This window comes from Silurus aristotelis, assembly GCF_946808225.1.
Source record: "Silurus aristotelis genome assembly, chromosome: 20".
NCBI lineage: Eukaryota > Metazoa > Chordata > Actinopteri > Siluriformes > Siluridae > Silurus > Silurus aristotelis.
The window spans coordinates 5,932,273-5,957,272 of record NC_139593.1 but is presented as its reverse complement, the minus strand read 5'-3'; the positions used below and the strand labels follow the sequence as shown (position 1 = coordinate 5,957,272).

Sequence of the window (25,000 nt, the reverse complement as noted above, 5' to 3'; positions counted from 1 at the left end):
GCCCTCAACCCAATGTGCTCCAGGGGGCGCTGTATCATGGCTGACCCTGCGCTCTGACCCCAGCTTCCTAAGATTGCTAGAATTATGCAAAGAAAAAATTTCACTGTGCTGTAAAGTACTTTTTTCTTTTCATAACAATCGTAAATGTTACTTCAAACAGACAAAAATTACGCTGTGTCCATCTTTAATAAACTGATACATACTGATGGCCCCTCAAGATGGCAAAAAAAATCACCCCATTGACAATTTTCCTAAAATCACCCTGTCAGTGATTATTTTCCTATAACATCATATCCACTGAGTATGTTATTTCTCACTCATATGATATTTCAGGCTTATATGAGGATTTCATTCCTGAGGTGAGAGCTAGGATATAGACCCGGAGAAATAGGAAGTTCCCGAGACTCAACTTTTCCCTTCCCCAGACATTCCCTTCTCTTTCAAAGCGTGTAAAACACCTTCTGCGATTTGCGCCGAATCTCCACAATGGTGTCAAAACAGTGACCTTTGAGCCGGATCTATATCTTCTTCATCTACATACTACTTCTGACGAGTAGGATGGGTGCAGAAGTGAGATCGTGTGGATCGTTCCCCGACGATCGTTATGCACGAATGCACGAGCACGAATGCACGAGTTGCCGAATGTTTTCGAAGGTCTTCCTGATCTCACGTCGTCTTCCGTCGCTCAAAACTACTCGAACGACTTGTGGAGGCATATGGTGGTAGAAGGTTTGTCACGTCGAACGTCTCTCTGGCAGATTTGCCCAGTTTCAAGGAGAATTTCCTGTTTGCTCGTTGTTTTAACTTGCTGTCCTCGAAGACGTGGTAACGCATGTGCTCAGAACAGCGCCATATATCGCCTTTAGTCTCGAAAATTTTTGATACCTGATACCACCTTGTATGTTTATGTGTTGAACAACAAGAATTATTCATGGTTTTATAGTGACACAGTTACCCAAAAATGTGTTTCGTAAAATTCTCGTTTCGTGCAGCGGAGATCCAAACGTGAATATAGCCGACCAGTTAACACAGCTAATGTTCTGATACCATCTCCAGACATGAATAACGTTCTGACCTGACCTTTGCCAAATGGTTCACTTCCTGACTACCCTCAGTACATAAACACATGACTGGTTGCGACGTCTCGCCAACCATTTCTGATGTGTATGTTCGAAACATTACTTCTTCACTGATCTTCTACAAGTTTCTGTCATCTTTCGGCTTTGTTGTATTTTGCGTAATCGTGTTTTCAGTAGCGCCTGATTAATGACACTGGATTTGTGTGCACCCTTCACATGGATCCTCACACTCTCAGGCTGAGTCCGATCAGATGTGCAAACAGAAAGACTAAATCTGAACACGCTCGCCTCAGAAGACATTATTTGAATAATTTATTTGATTTGCATCTCAAACAATGTCGTAAGATACCAAAATACTGGCTAAGAAAGTGTAATCATTAGATTTGTTTGGAAATAAAAAGATAAATCAAACATTTGTTTCATTAACATGTTAAAAAGGAGTTGCCAAAACCACTTGATATTGACAAAAGTATTGGGACACCTGACTTTTCCAGCCATATGTGGTTCTTCCCCAAACGTTTACCACAAAGCTGGAGGTCCACAATGTCTTTGGATGCAGTAGCATTACATTTTCTACATTTACATGAACTAAGAGATCCAAACAGCATGGCAAAGCTTCTGTGCACAATGCCAGCTCCATGAAGACATGCTGTACATGGGTTGCAGTGGAAGATCTCCTGCTATTGAACACCTTTGGGATGAATGTGAATGCTGACTGCACCCCAGGTCTTCACATCTCACCTACATCAGTACCTGACTTTATTAACACCCTTGTGGCTGGATGAAATCTCTAAAAAATCTCCACAAAATCTAGTAGAACGTCTTCCCAGAAGAGAGGAGATTATTATAGGAGAAATAAAGGCTAAATGTGGAATAGGATGTTTAAAAAAGCTCAATCATATGGTCAGGTGTCCACAAACCTAAATTTTGCTTGAAATTCTTCTCAGGTCTTTCTGATTTGATTTGGAGTCATTTTTGTTTTGTTTTTCCAAACCCCATTTTTTGAAACCTGTAGCGGAAAGTACATCAGTCTTCGGTCATCCGCTGCTCAAGCGTGAATGAGCCAACAGAGGCTTATCTAATGATTAATGAGAAATGAAATCATCACACGGAAACATCTGAACCGTATGAGAGCGCAGCTGTGATTTAAACAAATAAGGCACTCGAACGCTGGTTTGGCACGGGGTTTGTTCCTCGGAACAGGATTCGACGGCGTTACTGTAATTCCTTCGGCTTAAAATCTTCGCCGTCAGAAACACGGAGCGCGATCGGAGGCAGAACTCGCTATGAAATTAGATCCGGGGGAATTGTAATGATGTATGAGCTGGAATGACTGCTGCGAGTCGGGAATGAGAAATCTATTCTAATTAATGAATTCTCTTCATTATTAAATACTCTTAAGTGTTTACTTTAGCGTTAACTTTATGATGCTAATTTTAAAAATGAACATTAACACAAATAGTGTGTCGATCTGACACTAAACTCTATACATATGATTTATTCTTTTGTCATTTAGTAAATTTTTTTTTGGAATATAGTTTTTTTTTAACGTTATATCATTTGTGAATGTGAACTATTTATTGTATTCAGTTTTAATTAATTGGTCTTAGATTAAAGATCATAAAAAAAGTGTTTTGAAGTCACATAACGATGTTTTACCACACACTATACAGTGCAAGACACTTAATTCAGCATCTGTGATGCTTTGAATAAAAGAAACACAACTTTTTACTGAATGTAAACATTTTCCTTTTCCAGTGGTGGACAGTGAAGAAGTAATTGTACAAAGTCAAATTTCTTACTTTTTACTCAACTACATTTAGCAAAATCAGTCATTTCTTTTTATTTATGATAAAAAATTGACAGGTCAAACATGTAGCAATCCACCAATCAGGTTTGAGCGCTCCCTCTGTTTTACACGTGTTCTGATTGGCGCTTGGTGTATCTACTGATCACCAACATGCAGTTCAGCATCAGTTCAACATCATGCAGAACATTTAGAGAGGAAGAAATGATGGAAGAAACTCCAGACTCGAATTGCCACAACACACGTGACCTCATTTGCACAATTTTTTATTTAGGTTTAAGTAGTTTAAAAGAAGGTTTTGGGGCTCATAATAATTATAATAGATAGAATTTTTTTAAATCAATATCATTCTATTAATAGATCAGTGTGCTGAGAGTCACATTCGAGTCTTTTCACATAAACTGAGTTGATTAAGTAAAGAGTTTTGTGATAAAAATGATAATAGAAACATTATAGTTATAATAAATCATAGTACTTTGGATACTTGAGTACATTTGAAGGCAAAAACTTTTGTTCTTTTACTCAAGTGAAGGTATAAAGTGACACGTACTTTTACGGGAGTAATAATTTGCTAACGTATCTCTACTTTATGGTTTGTGTACTTCGTCCACCACTGCAGTTTGGCATTTTTGTTGTTTAGATTACGTGTTTTTTGGAAAATTCCCTTTACTACTAAATATTTTCAATGTTTACATGATATCAGATAAGGGTCAAGGTGGGGTAAGCGTTTGTAACTCCTCTGTCTGACAGTTTTTGTCATTTTAGAGACTAGTCACTGGAGTTAAATTCATTTTGGTATGCAACGAAGTAAGTGTATTGCAGGTTTACTAATCTCAGTGATTACTATTGTTCCCATTGACCGTAAACACTGATCACTCCTTTTCAGCTCTATTAATCACTGCTCACTACTGTTCTCATCACCCAATTACTGTTCATTACTATTCCTTTCACTCAATTATTGATCACCATTGATTCCAACAACTAATCAATGATCACCCTTTTTCATGTAGACTAATCACTGATCACCATTATTCCTATTAACCAATCACTGAGCACTATTGGTCGCCACTGTTCTCTTCGACTAATCCCTGTTCACCATTGTTCCTATCAAACATCACTGATCACAACAACCGATCACTGATCACCATTATTCCTATTAACCAACTACTGACCACTTTTGCTTCGATTGACCAATCACAGATCACTATTATTCCTTTCAACCAATCACTGGCCAAAACTGTTGCCATAAACCCAATTACTGATCACCATTGTTCCTATCAATCCATCACTGATCACCATTTTTCCAATCAACCAATCACCGATTGCCATAATTCCTATCAACCAACCACTGATCAACACTATTCCCAACACCCAGTCACTGATCAACATTATTCCTATTAACCAAACACTGACCACCACTTTTCCCAACAACCAATCAATGATCACCATTATTCCTATCAACCAACCCCTGATCACCATTGTTCCGATAGACCAATTGATGTGGATTGCACACTTTTGAGGACATTTACATTAATAAAAGGGAGTTATCACATTTGTACTATTATTTCTTTCTTTCTTTTTTTTTTTTTTTTTTTTTATATTTATTTGAAAAATTTGTGGTCTCATGACCAAAAACCTCTTAATTCTACAAGATACAAATTCTATAGCTATTATGAGTTGTTCTTTAATAAAAAAAAAAAAAATGCAAATAATCATTACGATCGTCAACGATCATGCAAATCTGTGACGTCACCCGGCAACTTCTTTTTTGCTGTTGTTTATGTTGTTTTTGCGCATGCCCCAGCTACCTCGGAAGAATCCTCTCTCCCAGCACTGCTCCGAGTTAGAAACCGAGTCGTTCACTTTGAGAAGCAGATGCATGCAGAACACTTTTCTGATCATCTTCATGCCTGGATCAGGTTTCAGAACTCGGTGTGTAGCACTGCACTGCACTGAAGCTGCAGGACTCGTGGCTCGGCTGCAAACCACTAAGCGCGTAAACGTGGCCTGGACTGAGCTGAACCTGCCGCGACCACCGAACACAAAGACGCCATTCATTTACAAAGCGAAGAGAGAGAGAGAGAGAGAGAGAGAGAGAGAGAGAGAGAGAGAGAGAGAGACCGAACTCCGTCCCTGGCTCCTCTCCAAATCCCAAAACTTCGAGCCTGTGCACTTGCATATACTAAGAAGTGGAGTCTGGAAAGCTACTTGTACTCTCATCAAATTGCGCGTAAACGCGTAACACGCCGAGCGCGCGCTCCCGTGTGCGTCTCTCGCGCGCGCTAATTAATGTTAATTAAATGTGTGCGAGTGTCTGTGTGTGTGTGTGTGTGTGTGTGTGTGTGTGTGTGTGTGTGTTTTAGGGGGGTTACGAGGCAACAGATGACCTGCAATACATATAATAGATGCAATACATATTCAGTCTTCCGTTAAATGTATATATATATATATATATTTATATATGGTCCGGCCGCGTGCGGGCTCGCGCACCTCACATGTGTTGCCGCTTATTCTGGTGGAGTATTTACAGGACGTGCAATGTGGTGAGCAGAAGGCTAATTACGCTGATTACCCGAGCACCTTGGGCGACGTTACGTGTGTGTGTGTGTGTGTGTGTGTGCAATCCATCAGCTGCCTTCTCGAAAACCTGACGGGCCAGCGCGAGGGAGGAGAACTAAAAATTGCGCGAGCAAACATTTCAGCAGAAGTGCAGGTCTTTTACAGGCCTGAAGAGAAAAACGCCTGCTTTCTTCACCCCGAAACAGCAAGAAAAATAATATTCCACCTAATAAATCGGATTCAAATATCGATTTCAGATCAGATCAGATCACCAGGCTGGTGATACGTGTTGCTATATGTTCAATCGGTTTTTTGTTTTTGTTTTAATAATACTTAACAAGTAAAGCAATTAAACACTAAACACCAAACAGCACATGCAGTCTGTATATTTATAATAAATATAAATAATCCTATTTTCATTTATGACCTGTCGCCTCCAGAATCAGGCCTGCAGGAGAAAAAACCTCTGCCAAAAACCCTGAGGAATAACGGAAGGATCAAAGTAAATATAATTAAAAAACGAATAGAAAAAATCATTATTAGCGCGCGGTTAAATAAATATAACCAATATATAACCAATGGAAATTAAAATAAAACTTGGCATTATTAAAAAGAAGTGGAGATTAAAGCCTGACTGAAGATCAAACTAGAGTACAGGATAAACTTTAAACAGTGAAATAGCGATAAATAGTCGGATAAAAAAAATAAACACAAATAAAGAAATTAATTAATTAATGGTCGGGAAGTCGGGAAGCCGACACACACACACACACACACACACACACACACACACACACACACACACACACACACACACACACATAAACCCAAGTTCAATAATGATGATAGATAGATAGATAGATAGATAGATAGATAGATAGATAGATAGATAGATAGATAGATAGATAGATAGATAGATAGATAGATAGATAGATAGATAGATAGATAGGATTCTAAAAGTACAAATTAATAATGAAAATTTAAAATGCCTGCAATTGTGCATATTTGCATTTGAGCCTAGATTAAGGACTAGGCCTCATATAATCCTCCTGCATTTGATTTTGAATAAATAAATAAATAAATAAATAAATAAATAAATAAATAAATAAATACATGAGAGATGAAACTTCAGAAAATACCCCCTTTAAAATTGCACAAAATAATTATATATATATAATGATTTCATTATATGTTGTATATATTTTGTATATGTTTTACACACTGTGCACTTCTCAAGGATAGAAACGACTGTACATCTTCATCCACACTTCATCACAACCCCGAGGATACAATCAATAGATTGAAGCAAAATTATTTTCCATAAAATAGAAAAGCCTTAGATTGGGGATTTTTTTCATTCTGTGGTGAGTAAATGTGCATCTCCTACATGCACGAGTTTGTTGCATGCTGCACTTTCGGAAACAAACCCCGAGCACGAGCAATAATGTAGGATCTTCATGCTTATTCATTTGTTCAATTGTGTAAAAGCTTTCGGCTGGGATGAACATAAATACATAGGAAAATAAATAGATTGATAAATGCATAGATAAATAAAAAGCTAAATCAGGTCTGGGGGTAATGCCGTGCATTAAAAAAAACTACAAACACATTTCACACGTCAGGTCCTTACATGATTAGAAATGAAGCAAAATAAATAAATGCGAACAAGTAAATTATCTTCATCCTGAAGCCAAAATGTCATCAATAACAATACCAGCAGCAGCAGCTGCATGTTGTGGATCATGCAGGTGCACTGGAAGCATTAAAAATAAAGAGTTCAGATGAGTGAAACCGTTGGACCTTTCTGCAGTTTGCCTTATCAGCTGCGATAAGCCGGGTGTAAAAAAAAAAAAAAAAGAAAAGAAAAAGAGGAAAGAAAGAAAGAAAAAAAAAGGCTCGTGCATGCTGACAGCTGTTCATTCTGTCTCTCAGTCAGGTTTTGGGTTTGATTAAAAAAAAAAGTATGCAGAATAAAAAAGGAAAAGGGAACGAAAGCAGCAAATGCACGCAAATGATCACAATGAATGGGAACAACAAAATCCCAAATACGACTTCACACGTCGGAGCGGGAGGCGCACGAGCGAGCGAGCGTGCAGTCGGAAAGTTCTGACATTTTAAAACATTTTTATTGTATGGGTTTTTTTTTTTTTTGACATAATTATGATACAGCGCATATGCGGTGAAAGTCTGCGGAGTTTGGCGACCGCGTTCCCGTGTGCGCGCGTACGCGTACGCATGCAGCCGTCGATTTGAGCGTGTGCGTGCGAGTGCGTGTACGAGTGTGTGTGAGAGAGAGCGCCATTTTCTCCGAAAAGAAACCCATGTGCACCGAGACGAAGCGAGATCCGCGCGCTGGAAAGATGCCACGCACGAGGGGGGTTTTGAGAGGGGCGCGCGTGCGCGCGCGCGCTGGAGGAAGAGAGAAACCGGGAGAGCGCGCGCGCACGGGGAGGGGAAGAGGAGCACGGAAGAGTATTTAAAAAAAAAAGAAAAAAAAAAGGAAGAGCAAACAGCCCCAGATGCCCCCAGACCCCCCCCCCCCCCCCCCCCACACACACACACACACACACACACACACACACGCACACACACATTACCCCAAAAACATAAAAAAAAAGGAGCAACAGCACGAGACCGACAGCAAAAGTTGTAACAATGCAATGCAAAAAATTATTAATAACCAAAATCAGACAGTGCACATGCGCAAAAGCAAAACTTCCATCTCACTATAAGATGATGATGATGAAGATGATGATTAGAAGAATAATGATGATAATGGCATTGGCATTACCTGTGTCAGGCAGTACGGAGAGTACATAGCTACTTCAGAATTAAACATTGGAGGAGCGTTTACAGATCTGAATGGAAGTTCGCAGAGTCGGGTCGCATAGCAATAACTCGCGCTCGTGCCCCGCCCCCCACCCCCCTCCTCCTCCCCCTCCCTCTCCTACTCCTCCTCCTCCTCCTCCTCACTCCTACAACAAACCCCGCCTAGGAGCCAGAAAGTGAAAGCTCAAACTTCTGGCAAGGAAGAAAAAGAAGAAGAAGAAGAAGAAGAGGAAAAAAAATAAGCGCGCGCAGGCACGCACACACACACACACACACACACACACACACACACTCACTTTCACCCACATACATATATACATACGTCTGCATGGTCACACACACACACACACACACACACACACACGCGCGCAAACACGCACATGCTCACACACTCATACACGCGGACAGACTCACATTTCCACTCTCTCCCTCTTTCTAACTATATGTGTGTGTGTGTGTGTGTGTGTGTGTGTGTTTGTGTGTGTGTGCACGCTTAAAACAAAATTGCTTGTCATTTTTTATTAACGCATTTTATTATTATTAATATTTGTTATCATCAACATTTGAACAATTTTTAAAATAATTTCAAATAAAATGTTTGCTTGGGTAAATAATATATAAAATAATATTTTATAACATTTTATATAAAAATATAGAATCAATCGAAATAATGCAATACTCTTTTTTATTATCTCAATTAAATTGAGTCATCAGTTAAATTGGCACAAATAAATCTTTTTTAATAAAATGTAATAAATGGAAATAAAATGTAATTAAATAGTTTACATTGGTTTTGTGTGTGTGTGTGTGTGTGTGTGTGTGTGTGTGTGTGTGTGTGTGTGTGTGTGTCATTTAATATTTACTTTTTGTAAAGATCAAATCCATTTAACTGTTCTACTTATTTTATTTCTTCCGTCCTTTATTCATTCACTCTCTCGCTATGTGGAACTGTCAGGATTTTCTCCTTTTAAGAGAAATTCTTAGAAGCTGGACATAAAACACTAAAGATACAATAGCGCCAGCATTAGCCGCTAACCCGGAGTTGGCAAGCGGCTAATGCTAGCGCAAGATTGGAAGATTTACGATTTTGTATTTGTCACAAACATGGTTATATGCAGGATACAATGTGCAGTGAAATAAAAAGTTAAAAAAAAGAAAAAATCGTTGATTTTGAATCCTTAGCTATTGATTTCTTTAGCGTTTTCATGCATGCGTGAAACAAATCTTATTTCCGGTATGGAGTAAGAAGCCACAGTGACACAGTTACACCCATATATATATTTAAATATATATACTCACTCACACACACTCACACACACACACACACACACACACACACACACACACACTCATACGCACATATACATGCTCACACAAACATACAAACAGACAGACTCCACAGGCATTTTCACTCGTTTACATATATACAATATGTGTGTGTGTGTGTGTGTGTGTGTGTGTGCGCGTGTGTGTGTGTCTGTTTGCTCACCTAAATACACACACATATACTATATATATATATATATATATATATATATATATATATATATATATATATATATATATATATATATGTGCGCACACACACACACACACACACACACACACACACACACACACACACACACACACACACACACACACACACCTCCTCTTCCATCCTTCATTTCCTCTCCTATCTCATTTAAATCAGAACCCCGACAGAAGGACATCCTGCTGAAGCCCCTCCTCTAACACACAGCCTTAATTAAAAATCTAGGACACTTTTATTTTATTTTAAACCGTTTACAGTTCTTAATATAGCTATTCTCCAGCCTGAGCACAGTTTCACATCTCCTCTCCATGTCCATGTGGGTTTCCTCTGGGGTCTCTGGTTTCCTTTCATTTCCCCGTAACGTTCCGCTAGATGAACGCTAACACTACATTCATGCCGTCTTATCGGCTGTTAATTCAAAGATCATTTGCCACCTTGGGACGTTCTGCCAGTACACATGAAGCTCGTAAAAATCTGCCTTCACATACATAGTTCACATTTTACACTTACAGGCAACACATTTGCAGCACAGCAAAACAACAACAGCACATAGCTAAGTAACAAGCTAGCCGCTCATATCGATGATTAGCTTCTCAAAACAGGAATTAGTAGGCCAGCGTTATAGATTTAGTCTGGATATGAACTGATCTAAATCTAGATTCTAAAAGTCAAGAAGAAGGAATTAGTGTTGTTCTGAGAGCGGCCTTGTTGAATGGATGTAAGTCCATAAACTGGTTAATTAGTTGTAAGTGGGAAATGACAAGTTGCAAGTATACCTCAAACTCAGCATAATTTACCCCGTGTGTGTGTGTGTGTGTGTGTGTGTGTGTGTGTGTGTGTGTGTGTGTGTGTGTGTGGTGCTCTGTAACCAACTTGAATCCCATTCAGGGTCCCACCATAGTTCCAGTCTTCCCAGGATCCTTCGTGACCCTAACCAGGATAAAGCGCTTATTGAGGAAGAATGAGCTCTTTAAATAAAAAGGTCAAACAGGTTGTCACTCAAATTTCCACACTTCTGTAAGTATTATATGCCTTTAAAAATCATTTGAGGTACATTTTATTTCAACATTTCCATTTATTTTTCTTTGTATACATAACTAGACTTTTAGGAACACCTTACGTTCATTGATTGTACAACATCTATTCTTAACATATGAATTAATATGTATATATTTATTGGAAATTTCTTATATTTTTTTTACCTTAATGTTTAATTTTTCTGTGAGCAACCCAACAATTATCCTGTGGGATTAATAAAGTATTCTGATCAGAATATTAACTCTGAATTTAATTTTTTTTCCTTGTTTTTTTTTTTTTTTTTACATTAGGGTTACACTATAGTACCTTTATTTATGAGACTGTTGACAAAAGCATAGAACATATTTTACAGTTGTATATGATCCTTTTGGATGTGGTAGCATTACATTTTTCTCTTCTGAACTAGGAGACCCAAAACTGTTCCAGCATGAAAATCCCCTGTGCACAATGACAGCTCCAGGAAGGTCTGCTTTACAAGGGTTGGAGAAGAAGATTTCCTGCTATAGATCTCTGACCTAAACCATGAACAACTGAATATCTTTTGGAAGAATGTAAACACCGACTGCACCCCAGGCCTCCTCACCTCACCTACGTCAGTACACAACTTTACTAACACCCTTGTGGATGAATGAGCACAAATCTCCATAAAATCTAATGGAGCATCTTCCCAGAAGTGTGGGAAACACACCTTTTAAATGAAGTGATACGTTTTTGTACCTTCAGCTGGTGAAGCATGTAGTTGGACCTTACAACCTTTTTAGGAAAATAAGAATTCAAGACTCTCATATTTTCTAAAATGGAAAATCTGAAACGAGCTCACTCGCTGAAACATATCCAATTTGCACTTTTATGCAGTAGGGGTGTGTGTGTGTGTGTGTGTGTGTGTGTGTGTGTGTGTGTGTGTGTTGGGGTTTGGGGGGTTTACAGAGTCTTGCCAATCGTATTTAAATATAATTGCAATTCACTTCACCCAGGCAGCAGGAGCAACGTCCTCTTAACCAATAACAATGTTCAAGCAACACTTTGAACAAAATAACACAAATAACAGCTTTTAAATGTACAAAAAATTACTTTTAAACTCCTATTATATAGTTTGATGAAATTCCTTTATTCAATTTAATTTAATTTAATAGGCATTGACTCCAAGCAGCTTTACAGGGATAAAGAGGTTATAAAGTAGATTTTTTAATTTATAAGTTTAGAGCCTGTAAGTTTGTCCTTATAAGTTTATCACTAATAAGTAAACCAGTGACATGGAAAAACTCCCTGATTCAATTATATACAATTATGAATACAATTATAATTCACTTCGCTAAAATGTGTGACAAATCCATGTGTTTAAATGCTAAAAAATCTACCAGGTTAGCATTGTATACATTCGAAATTAATTTCTACATGAAATTAATTCTTTAAACCTCATTACATGTAAAACAGGCAAAAGAACCCACTGTACAGATTGAATCCTTTCTTGTGACCTTTTAAATAAGGAGTTGTCCTAATAACCTAGTTGGCGAGACAAAAATCATTTGGCCAGACTACTAATAATCAACTTAAAGCATTGTGTGGAAACATGCTAATATTTTGGCACTAGCCAAAAGTTTTATGGCTAATCTGAACCGTGTGTTTAATTAGCAAAAAAAACATTTTTTTTTTATAAACTTTGTTTTTTCCGAATCTGACTCAGGCCATGTAGCCACATCTTTTGGACCACTGAAACCCATGTGTTTTGTTCAGCTAACCATTAAAAGCTACATTTGCCTCTAGTTTAACATTCTATCGGCTAGCAGAGCTGTTATTAACGGCTGGAAAAAACTGGACTGACTCTCTGATGGGCAAAAGGGTTGTTAGAGAGTCAACCAAAAACTTGTGTGACTCTAAAAATATTATGACATATAAAGAAAAGAAACCACGCTCTCAAAACTGATATTATAGATCATAGAAACACAGGTTGTGGGAAAAGTCAACGCACATGAAAAAGCTTCACAGGTTACGACAAGTGTTAGGAATAGTTTTGATGCAGGATGCGTTTATCTTAAATAGAATTAAATCCAAATCTGGCAACACTGTTTGAATCTGTAATGAGTTGAAACCTCCATGCCTTCACTTCTGCCTCCCCTACTGCGTAGCCTGCATTTGCATACTAGAATGTGATTGGCTCTTATATTTTATGACACAATAACTCTTCTGTCATGTGCTTGTTAGGCTTACAAACGGTTTACTACAGTTCCATTCATTCTGACAATGCTCACTCTCTCCTGTTTTTACAGTGTCTCCTCTTCAGTGCTTCCACTGAAGTGAATTGTGTCGCACTTGAACAAGAAAATGGAAGTAAATGACTGTGGGTGTGTCCTAAACCACATCCTATTCACTGTTAGAAAAAAAAAAAAGTCCCTTAGGGCTTTGTCAGAGAGTTACTACAAACCACCTTATATATACAGGGTTATGCAGAGAACCTTTGAAGGATCCTCCAAAGAAACAACCACACAGCTTTCAATGCATTTTTACTTTAAGATTAAGTCTTCCAAATTTACTTTAAAAATATATTTATATGTGGATTCAATCATCCACAAGGGTTTTAGTAAAGTCAGGTACTGGTGTAGGTGAGGTGAGGAGGCAGTCAGCAATTCATTCATGTTCGTTAGGGTTGAAGCTCTATAGCAGTAGATCTTAAACTCCAACCCATGTAAAGCAGATCTTCATGGAGCTGGCTTTGTGCACATGGGCATTGTCTTGCTGGAACTGGTTTGGGTCTCCTAGTTCAGGTGAAGGGGGTTAATTTAATGCTCATGCACCCAACGACATCCAATACAATTGTTGCCTCCAAGTTTGTGGTAAAAGTTTGGGAAAAAAACACATGGGTGAAAAAGTCTGGTGTCACAACACACTTAACTATGTCTGTACATTTCTTAACCATTTCTGACTAGACATAAAAAATAACATCTACGATTAGAGAGATTCAAATTGGAGATTATTGTAGAGTTATGAAATAAAAGGTCTGTGATAATTATTCCTCGTTTTCTCTGATCTGATGATCTGCCTGTAGCTAAATACATACATTGTACACGACTGGCAGCTACAGTAGATGCAATGGTTACGTTTCTCATGTTCTATCAATGTTCCCTCAAGCACTTTTATCAGTCCTTGGAAAAACCTTGGGGTACTAAAAAAACCTTAGGAACTGTAGGTTAATCAATTGACCGTTGATTTATTAAACAGTAAACCACGTTCATACGTCTCCAATTCACACGTTGCCGAGAAAACGGTCTCAGAGAGAATGACCTTCTGACTGACGTTACAGAAAAATCCCTACGAGTGATGACGAGCTCAAAGTGCCGGATCTCATGGACTGATCATTTGTTCTCTTGCAAAAATCTGACACAGAGTCTGAACAGTCATTAAACAAGACGCTAGCGTCCCTAAAAAACGGATGAAGCAACCAAAACCGACAGGAACGAAGAACACGTCTGTATGGAAACATCTCAAAAAGCTAATGCGTGAGACTTAAAGAAAAAACGAGAAAGAGAGGGAAAGAGAGCAGAGAAAGAGTGAGAGTGTTCAGATACTCAGTGCTTGTGCTGCATTCACTAGAACTAAGTCCACACACACATATATGTCATTCAACACAATAAAAATCTGAGGTGAAATAAAAAGAAATCATTTCATTTTTTACGAGACCTTTTTTCATTCCCACACACGCAACCCCCCCCCCCCCCCCCCCCTCTCTCTCCATCTTTTTCTTTCTCTCGTTCTCTCTCGGTGCCTCCAGCTAAGCAGGGGTCCAGAAACAAGAAGTCGAGGTTAGCGGTTTCAGTCGGTAATGCTCCCATTAAAACACACAAGCAATGCAATATAGTTAGAGCATGTGGTTTTCCCTTCTAACATGCACACACACATATACACACACACACACACACACACACACACATACAGGCTCATTTAAACATAATCCCTCCCATATGGCTTGTACTTAAACGATGCTAATGACGTTTTACGCAGATATGTTTGCTCCATCGAGCTTAACGACTGCGTTCGAAAACACAAAGCTAGACATACGATATAAGAACATCGTCTCATTACCCGAACTGATCTACAGATTAGGTTTAAAACCAGATTTATTCGTTTTTGTCCCGTACTTTGGGGGGGGGGGGGGAGCTTTCGCGTCAATCCACCTGCGAATGAATCGTACGCTTGTGTGACTGGATGTTAATTCTTGGCTAGACACAGGACTAATCAAACGCCCCATTCATGCGATTCGAAATCAAAGTCCAATACCTTGTAATTCCACGAGTGCACTTATTTATCTGGCTGGCATTCGAATAATCAGAGAACAATAAGCCACCCCCATACCCCCCTGCCAATAAAGGCTTGGGATATGCTGCACTGTAACAGCGAATAATGCATTCAAATATAGGTTTTAATGAGGATCAGATGGATACCAAAGTGGCAAAAAAGATAATCTCACATCACAATATCACAATATCTACAACACGACAAAGAATTTTAGATTTTGCATGAATTAATTAGCATTTTTTTGCTGGAAAAGTTAGGTGTCCCAATACTTTTGTTAACAGAGTGGATTAAATATATATATATATATATATATATATATATATATATATATATATATATATATATATATATATATATATATATATATATATTCCTTATAGTCTGTAAAGGTAATTCAAAATGCATTCATAAGGGACAGAAGAGACACGTCGAGGGTTTAAATGAAAATCAAATGGAAAGCAAAGCATCAGAATATAAAACTCACACCGCCAAACTCGAGATGTTTCACGATCTGTGATACGTGTCATTATTTATACAACGGATTTCAGATTTTGCACTAATGCAACAAGCACCAGAATGACACAAAACACAGAAATGTTTATATAGAAATGTATCCGGGGGCCAAGCACTTTCTCCGATTTTTACACTTTTCTGCTAAACTCATATATAATCATCATATATGGTTGGAACAGTCAGGTGTCCCAATACTTTTGTCAATAGAGTGTATGTATTTAATGTCCTTTTTCTATATAAAGGTCATTCAGAGACACGGTTCCCAAATTTGAATTTGAATATGCAAATATTATTAACGTTTTTTTACAGCATGCAAATGGAAATCAATTTATTGCCTTGTTCATCAAACAAACTGGTGGGGGGGGGGGGGGGGGCGAGATGGCGAAGACAATGTATTATTCCGATTATTATTATTATTATATAGTTATTTATTAGATTATTATAATTATTATTATTGTGATTATAATTATTATTATTGTGATTATTATTATTAATTGCATTTTCTGAATTGAACCTTGGAACACATACACAGTACACAAGTGCCTCATAAAACCAAATAACTCTGAGGATTATTTTTTCATTAAATGTTTACGAGAATGGGGTACTAATAAGACATAAAGGGGTTTTAGACTTGACACACAGGAACAAACAAACAAACGTGGCTGAATCTTCCTTTCAGTTTAAATAAATAAATAAAAATATCACATTTTAATAATTACAAAAATTGCCCAAAAAAACCAATGCCCAAATATTCGCCTATACTGGGATTATAAACTAAGCTGACCATATAACTAAAACTATAGCATTCCAACAACCTTTCAGCTGCTTCCTGTGACCTCCTGTGTGTCAGTGATATCACTGCTGCCTATAAGGACTGATACAAATAATGTTGTAATGAATATTATCAGATCATCCCATTGCTATAGTGTAGAACCAGATGAATACTGTAGACATGGTTGTGTTAGTGGTGTTAATTGCTGGATGAATGAAAACCAAGCCAGGGGGTGGAAAAAAAACAAAAAAAGAGAGAGAGAAGAAAAGACGGAGAGTTCGTACCCTGTATGTATCTGGGACCAGGAAGCACTCGGGCAGCACGGCTCCTCGGCTCGCCTCTTCATGCACCAGATACGACTCCGTGGCCTGCAAGTCAAACAGAGAGGCACTTCATTTCACGATTCACAGCTGCTCTTATCTAACGCTCTCAGACGCTTACAAATGACCACACACAGGCCAAATCTTAAGACATAAAGCCTCTAAAAATCCCTTTTTAACGCCGTGTTTCTGCACCGCGCTGATTGAAGAATTAAATTTGCACAAACGTTCGGTGCAATTGGGGTCCATCAGCCAAGGCTTGGGGAGGTGCTGGAGGTCTGCTTGAGTGCGGACCTGTGAGATTACTGTAGACTTTTTGTCTTCCATCAATACACACTCTGGAACAATTTCCCTGTAGGATCAACAAAGTATTCTGATTTCTGGTTTTTGCTTTGATTGATTTGATATTGATAATCCAATCTAATGCTTCAATGACAAATATTGCAAGAGAGCAGTAGATTCAATTAGGAATTCAGAAATTGACTAGAAGTTGACACTCTAGGAAGATAGAAACTTTAGGAACTCTAGAAATATTAAAATTGACTAGAAATACACTCAATTAAGCATGTATTGTGAACTGCTTCCTGCTCCATATCATTTCTAGAGCTATTTTCAAACTGTAGGGGGCGGAGCCTAAATGTGAAATGCTACCAATAAAAAAAATAACACAGTGATTGCACACCATGTAACTAAGCAAAGGGAAACAAAATGAACAGGAACCCTGATGTTAAAACTCACAACTTTCTTTATATATTTGGAATAATGGTGTTTTTCACAGTTAATATATTTTTATTCTAGCTATAATATTTCCCCAGTTGGACGTTTTTGTCCAGTTTGAGCACTGGTTCACGATTTAGGCTCCAGCATTAGACGGCTAACTTGGATAACTCCTGGTGTACAAGGTTTTGGTCGTCTACAGGTTTTCCTGTACCCACTGCACACATTGAGGACAGAACACTAAACCCTCAGCTGTAAATGTTGACCAATGATATGATGTGCTACATTAAAAACAACACCGTTTTCCCTCGTCTTTATATTAACGCATTTGAAAAGCCAACTGATAAATTTTGTATTTAGTACATTAGGTTTCCAAGTGATTAAAACAACGAACTGGGCAGCACACTGGAGCTCTCACTATTACTGCATCGCAATACATCTTTAGCTATCGTCTAGCTACATCATCCCGGCTGATTTGCCATATGAAAGAAACATTTGTTATTTGGATAATAAGAATGAACCTTATGCTTGTTTTACGTAATTAACATTTTACTAAACTAAAACTCTCCAGTTCTGCTTCAGGTTCTCGATTGTACATCAGTTCAAGTTTTTTTTGGGGTGGGTTAAAAAATAAGACACCTTTCCGTCGACACTGGTTCATTTGTATGCTGTAAAATGCATTAGCAAGGGGAGAGAGGGAAAGTCTGACACAGAGAGAGAAAGAGAGAGAGAGAGAGAGAGAGAGAGAGAGAGAGAGAGAGAGAGAGAGAGAGTAAGAGAGAGAAAGAGGGAAAGGTTGAGGCCAAATCTTTGTCTTTAGAGGGAAAAAATGGCGGCGAACTGCATAGCCAGAAAATCCTGCAAAATCCTATTGCATTTCACAGCTTTCATGGACACAGAAACCGCACCTGGTACCGGTCCAGTCGAGCCAAAAACCATCCACCAACCAGCTATCCACCACCACCACCACCTACCTGGCACACACTGAACCACACACACACACACACATACACACACACACACATGCACTGATGCCCCTTATGGGATGAAGAAGCAGATGAGACAAACACACACATAGACTTCCATAGATGTTTGTGAAAAAATGCACAATGCGCTCATACATAGGCACAGATGTACACGTGTACACACAAACACACACACACACACACACACACACACACACACACACACACACACACACACACACACACACACACACACACAAACACACACACACACACACACATAAACTAACCACAAATATGGGTTTTATGCATAAAAAGGCCTACATATTAAAGCACACACAAACACACACACACACACACACACACACACACACACACACACACACACACACAACCTCATAATAAGTTCCAGCCATTGGCTCAGAGGAGTGGTGCAAAACAAAGGCTATTCATATCCCTCCCAATGAGAGGTTAGCGCTCCTGTTTCTCTCTCATGCGTTTTTATAGAGGCTTAGCAGCGCCATGCTAACGTCTCATTCTGCATCCTGGCCTTTCTGAAGACCTCTAGAAGCACACTACGGCCAGCGGATCATCGTTTCTCAGAGGCGTCTTCGCGGAGGGCGGTGATGAACAGGAATTTTAACAAAATAAATAAATAAACAAGCAAACAAATGAGCGGCGGCCATTTTGGCCGGCTTGTTCGGTGTCCAGATCTTAGCGCCTGGCATGAGCGCCATCATGGCTGCGGATGTTCGCTCCGGCTCCAAAAACCCAGAGAATAAAAGGCAGATTTCTGCCAAAAAAGAAAAAAGAAAAGGAAAACGTGGGCCAGCGGTTTTTATTCATCAAAGGTCTTGGAATAAAAGTGCTGATTTACGATCAGTTTTTTTGTCTCGGGTCCTAATTGGGATACGCTCGGCCTCCGGGCTGGAAGTCGGATCTGCATTCGTTGCGCGGAAAAAGTGCTATCGGGCCAAACGGCATTAATGTAAAATATTGAGCAGGAGACTGGAGAGTAAGTTATGGTGTTATGGTAATGGGTTAGAGAAAACTGGGAGAAGTTCCTGAGTGGAGTCAAACAGAAAAAATCTTCTTTGACTACGGCAAAGAAAAACACCCTGAGACTTCATGAAGCGTAACAAAAAATGGCGAGGTTTTGACTCTATCCTTTTGATGGTTCCTTTTCCAAGGGGAAATTGTACATGTACTGTAAATTCAACAAAAATTGTGAATTACTTAACATATATTATTATTATTATTACTTCAACTTATAATGAATAATCCATGAATAAAATAGTTTTTCAAACATTTTGACGTCATTTATTTGTACAAACTTTTGTACAAATCCTGCTTCTAACATCAACTTCGAGGACAAAATGTTTACTTGCTGCCTAGTAAATACCCCACCCACTACCAGGTGCCATGATGAAGAGATCATCAGTGTTCTTCACTTCACCTGTTATAATGTTATAATATCATATTATTCCTGATCATTTTTCATGTTTATATATGATCTAAGTGCACTTTCTCACCGGCTCCTGCACATTTATACACTGGCGAGAGACTTTATATTTATCTTCTGTATGTTTAACCACTTATATATTACATGCTGTACATATACTTACATATTTATCTGCACTTCTTTTGCAACTATTTGCACATCTGGTAGATGCTAAACTAAACTAATCTTTTGTTGCTGTGTACACTGTCTATCTATCTATCTATCTATCTATCTATCTATCTATCTATCTATCTATCTATCTATCTGTCTGTCTGTCTGTCTGTCTGTCTGTCTGTCTGTCTGTCTGTCTGTCTGTCTGTCTGTCTGTCTCTTTCTCTCTCTCTCTCTCTCTCTCTCTATCTATCTATCTATCTATCTATCTATCTATCTATCTATCTATCTATCTATCTATCTATCTATCTATCTATCTATCTATCTATGCACTCATACATATATATATATATGGAGCATATGCGGAGTCCATATGGCCAACCCTCAGCCAGAATCCGGAGATCCTCTTCCTCTAATTAACATTTTAGAGGCTCGGGAGTCGTAGAGAAAGAGGGGGGGGGGGTTGTTGAGAGAAAGAAAGCGGACGATTCAAAGAGAGCTGTGGGAGCTGCTGACCTAATTGGAGTCAATAGAAATGTATGTAAATGTGCTAATTGCGACAGGTTTCCTTTCTCCTGCCAGTAAATGGCCGCCTTTTTTTTTATTTAAAAAAAAATTGTTTAATTGGTCGGCCATGATGGAATCCAATGAGAGAGACTTGAGCTGTAGTTCCTGATGGGATGACCAGAAAGGAAAAAAATAAAGAGAGCGAGAGAGAGAGAGAGAGAGAGAGAGAGAGAGAGAGAGAGAGAGAGAGAGAGAGAGAGAGAGAGAGAGAGAGAGAGAGAGAATGTAAATGTACATGGATGAACATATGGTGAGAGTTGTCTTTACTGGAATGTCTTGAAATCTCTTTTCCTCTTGCTCACACACACACTTTTATGTACACACACACACGTTTACACACGTATACACGCTTCGTGTAGACGTGATTGGGTTTTGGAAATAATTTGGCCATGAAACCATGTCTATTTTTCCTTGAATAGTTTTGTTGTTTTTTTTTTTTTTCCTCTCCATTACGAGAGGCATTGTTTACCGCCGATGTTTTTTTTGTTTGTTTGTTTTTTTAATTTGCTAACCAGGAAAGCAGACGCCAGCGATGGCTAGCACTTCAAAGCAAGAGGAAAGAGAGAGAACGGCGGGGAAAGAAAAACGAGAACCGAGGCTGTATGAAAGGATTGAGCCTGAGCGGCCTTCCTCTGTGCATCTGCCAGGAGCACCTCGGGGAGAAGTGTTGGAAAAATGTGATTTCTTGCACCGGAGTCTCAGAGGGAACAGCACAGAGAGCGAAGAGAGAAAGAGTGCGAGCGGTTCACAGGAGCTGGAAGAGTGGAACGGTCGCGGTGCTGCTAATTATTGGGGGCATATTCGGGGGGCTTGACTTTAGCTTGCTGGCTCGAAAAAGGAGCTCACGCTGCGCCAGAACGGCTCTGCACTTTGCACCTCGGCATTTAAATTTGAAATGTTCATTTCTTTATGTTCCTTTTCTCTTTTTTTTCTTCTTGTGGCTCGGGTCAGCTCAGCGTGCTTGCACGAAAAAAAACACACACACGCGGTTTCGATGTCTTCATAAGGTGCAATTCCAACTCAGTGTGTGTGTGTGTGTGTGTGTGTGTGTGTGTGTGTGTGTGTGAGAGGCAGAGAGAGAGTCTCGGTGGCCACAGTTATGGCCGATGCCGCTCGCACAAACAGAAGAACTTTCCCTCAAAGTTTTTTACAGCCAGAAACGAGTTCACGCGGCTACCCCGCCATCACCGCAGGACACGGTCGCCACGACAACCGTGGCACCGAGACAACCGTGTCGACCTATCAGCTCGAAGAGCGTCTGCCAGATCGGTTCAACTCACAGAATGTTCTGGAAGTCAAGCTGAGTCGAGTCCACGTGTCATCTGTCTGTCTGAGAAAAGAGCAAAGAATATTTGCCCAACGCTAACGTGCACGGAAAAAAAAAAAAAAAACACGGAAACTTACAGCGTGTTGTTCGTGTGACGCTTAGCATTTATTCATTTCCAGTATGATTTTTTTTCTTTTTTAATGGCTCTTAATGGTTGAGGCCTGACTACCGAGGGTAAAAGGTCACTACAACTATTACTATTATTATTATGATGATAATTATATTATGATTATTATTATGAATAAAAATAAAAATAATAGTAATAATAATTATAATAATTATAATAATTATAATAATATTACAAATAATAATAATGAAGCAAAACCTAAGAGCAGTGAGGTGGAAGCTTAGTGATTAAGGCATTGGTCTTGTACTCGAAGGGGCCACTCCCAAGACCAAGGTGCCACTCCCGGGCCCCTGAGCAAGGCCCTTAACTCCGTGGCTGCTCAGTTGTATAAATAAGATGAATGTAAGTTGCTCTAAATAAATATAAATAATTTAGAGCCTGTTTATACTGGTTTTTCCTTCAAAAAACGAATGTTCTATTGCATAGAAAAAGAAATAAAATCACAAACAGAGAAAGCAGCAAAAAAACAATGAAAACCCGAAAACTAAACCCACAGAACAGCTGAGAAGTTCATGACTCCAGAGCGAACACATCGACCTTTTACCCTTCAGCAACATCTATTTCCAAAGCTCGCTGTTTCTACACAACCCAAACTTGTTCTCTTGCTTCACCCCTGCTTTTTCATCTTCATATCAAAGAGCAACAATTACACGTTAATGATCAAGTTCCTTCCAGGTGTGTGTGCGTGTGTGTGTGTGCGTGTGTGTGTGTGTGTGTGTGTGTGTGTGTGTGTGTGTGTGTGTGTGTGTGTGTGTGTGTGTATATATATTTGTAAAAAGAATAATAATAATAATATTAAAAAGTTTTGTCATGACGAAAAAATGTTTGCCCAAAGCCAGTTCAGTAACAGATTCAACTCCAAGACTTATTGCCTGCGAGGCTGGGGTGTGTTTTGATCTGTCCTCAGAGGTCTCTGGAAAGCATTTGATTAAACATTTGATTGAAACCAAATGCCAAAACCAGTCCAAACACTTCTGCGGTTGGGAAAAAAAAAAAGAGGAAATACAGAGAGGAGGAAAAGATTCCTCCTCCAACTGACAATTAAACACCACTAAATACTAATCCTATTAAATTACAATCCACCACTGATGGATGAGTTCGGGGTGGAGGAAAGTGCTCGATCGTTTACAAACAGCATCCATAACAATAACGGAGTACGCCATGTGACTGTTATAACATGCATATTACACGTGGAGTATTTAGTTATGAAGCTGGGAAGCATAGTACAGCATTCAGAGGTGAAGGGTTCAAATCAGTTATAGCCATTGAACTATATATATATAAATATAATATAAATAAATATAATATAAATAAATATAAAATATTATATATACAAATAAGCTGTAACATAGTATATATAATAAATATGATATAATATATATAATTAAAATATTATATGATATATTATAATATATTAGAAATAATAAATTATATATATATATATATATATATATATATATATATATATATATATATATATATATATATATATATATATATATATATATATATATATATAAAAGCTGTAACCACAAAAATTCCCACAATCAAATAAAGGTAACAATGTCCACTTTTTTCATCAAGGGCATGAACCCCATGGTGCACCTCCCTAAGTTAAAGGTACACACTAAAGTTAGTAAACATCAACACAAACAGAGCAAAATAAGTTTTATATTTGAATATTGTTGTATTAAAGCGTGTGCATGTTCTAGTGCTTGAGTTTTATTCAATTACAAATGCAATCAAATTCATATTGGTTTTCTGGAACCCAATAAATACAGGCCTGACTTTAAATAGTGATATTTAGAGGTGTATTATGCTGGATGTTGTTTGCTTGTTGTTTGTTTGTTTGTTTGTTTGTTTGTTTGTTTGTTTGTTTGTTTTCTGTATGCACCAATGAGAAAGAAATGAATGTACATATCACGTACCATTGTTGTGAAGGGGAACAGTCTCAAACACCCATTTCACCCTAAAAAAACAAATCAAAACAAAAGGGTCGGCTTTTTTCAAAAAGGAAAGAAAGAAAGGAAAGAAAGAAAGAGTGCCCAGTGGAGAGGAAGGCGCAGGGTGAACGGGTGCACCGATCCCGGTTTTCTTCGGTGATACCGGAAGCGACGGGAAGGAACTCAACAAGTCGTCCCCAAGCACAGAGTCTTTCCGTGTCCTCGTACCGTCTTTCTTTCTCTCTCTCCCTCTGTCTCTTCTTGTTTTTTTTGTATCTTAAGTTCTGTCTCTCGCTCTCTCTTTCTTTCTCTCTCTTTCTCTCAGGCGGAAAAATGAACAACAGGCGGATTAATCTGCGACCTCGGGTCCGGTTCACTGTCAGTCTTCGTCATCCCGGGATCATCAGCGGCTCCGGGACAGAGGGGACAGAGGGGGACAGAGGGGACAGCCGTGGGACCGCGCCGCGCCGCGCGCTACCGAACCGCGCGCTCTCCCGCAACACTGCGCGTGGAAACTTCGATAGACGACTTCCGGTGTTCAAAAGAAAGAAAAAATTAATAAAACACACACGCGTGCACAAGCCAGCAAACGCGCGCGCGCGCGCACACACGCACACACGCCGGGCGGCGACGCGCCTCCTGCGAGCGCACCGGTGAGTATTAAAGATGGAAATCACGACTCGTCTCGTCTCGCGTCTTCTTCTTCTTCTTCTTCTTCTTCTTCTTCTTCTTCTTCTTCTTTATGTCTTCCTTTTCGTCTTCTGTCCCCCTCTCTGTCCCTCCCAAACCTTCTCCCTCTCTTTCTCTTTAGTTGTTTGTGTGTGCGTGTGTGTACTTTTTTTATTCGGTAATGGATCCCCCCGGTTCCTTATTTTCCCCAAACACCTCCTAGCCCGTGGACTAATTTATCAACCCACACACACACACACACACACACACACACACACACACACACACACACACACACACACACACACACACTTAACTTACAAAAGATTATT

The 25,000-nt window shown here is 38.9% G+C and overlaps 1 protein-coding gene across 9 annotated transcripts in view; it reads right to left on the bottom strand.

Moving 5' to 3' along the window:
* The window catches only part of nfixa (nuclear factor I/Xa), a 127,360-nt gene that overhangs the window by 102,304 nt on the left and 56 nt on the right, over positions 1 to 25,000 (bottom strand). For 2 of the 9 annotated variants that reach the window (XM_083522778.1, XM_083522783.1), the window contains exons 1-2: positions 23,985 to 25,000; positions 16,706 to 16,789 (exon numbers count right to left, since the gene is read on the bottom strand). The exon at positions 23,985 to 25,000 is cut by the window's right edge. In XM_083522778.1, the coding sequence (XP_083378904.1) occupies positions 16,706 to 16,789; positions 23,985 to 23,987 (87 nt within the window). In that variant the 5' untranslated portion in view covers positions 23,988 to 25,000. Of the gene's footprint in view, positions 1 to 8,236; positions 8,383 to 16,705; positions 16,790 to 23,984 lie in introns of those variants that run through there. The other 7 variants (XM_083522777.1, XM_083522771.1, XM_083522774.1 and 4 more) reach the window with 7 other exon arrangements.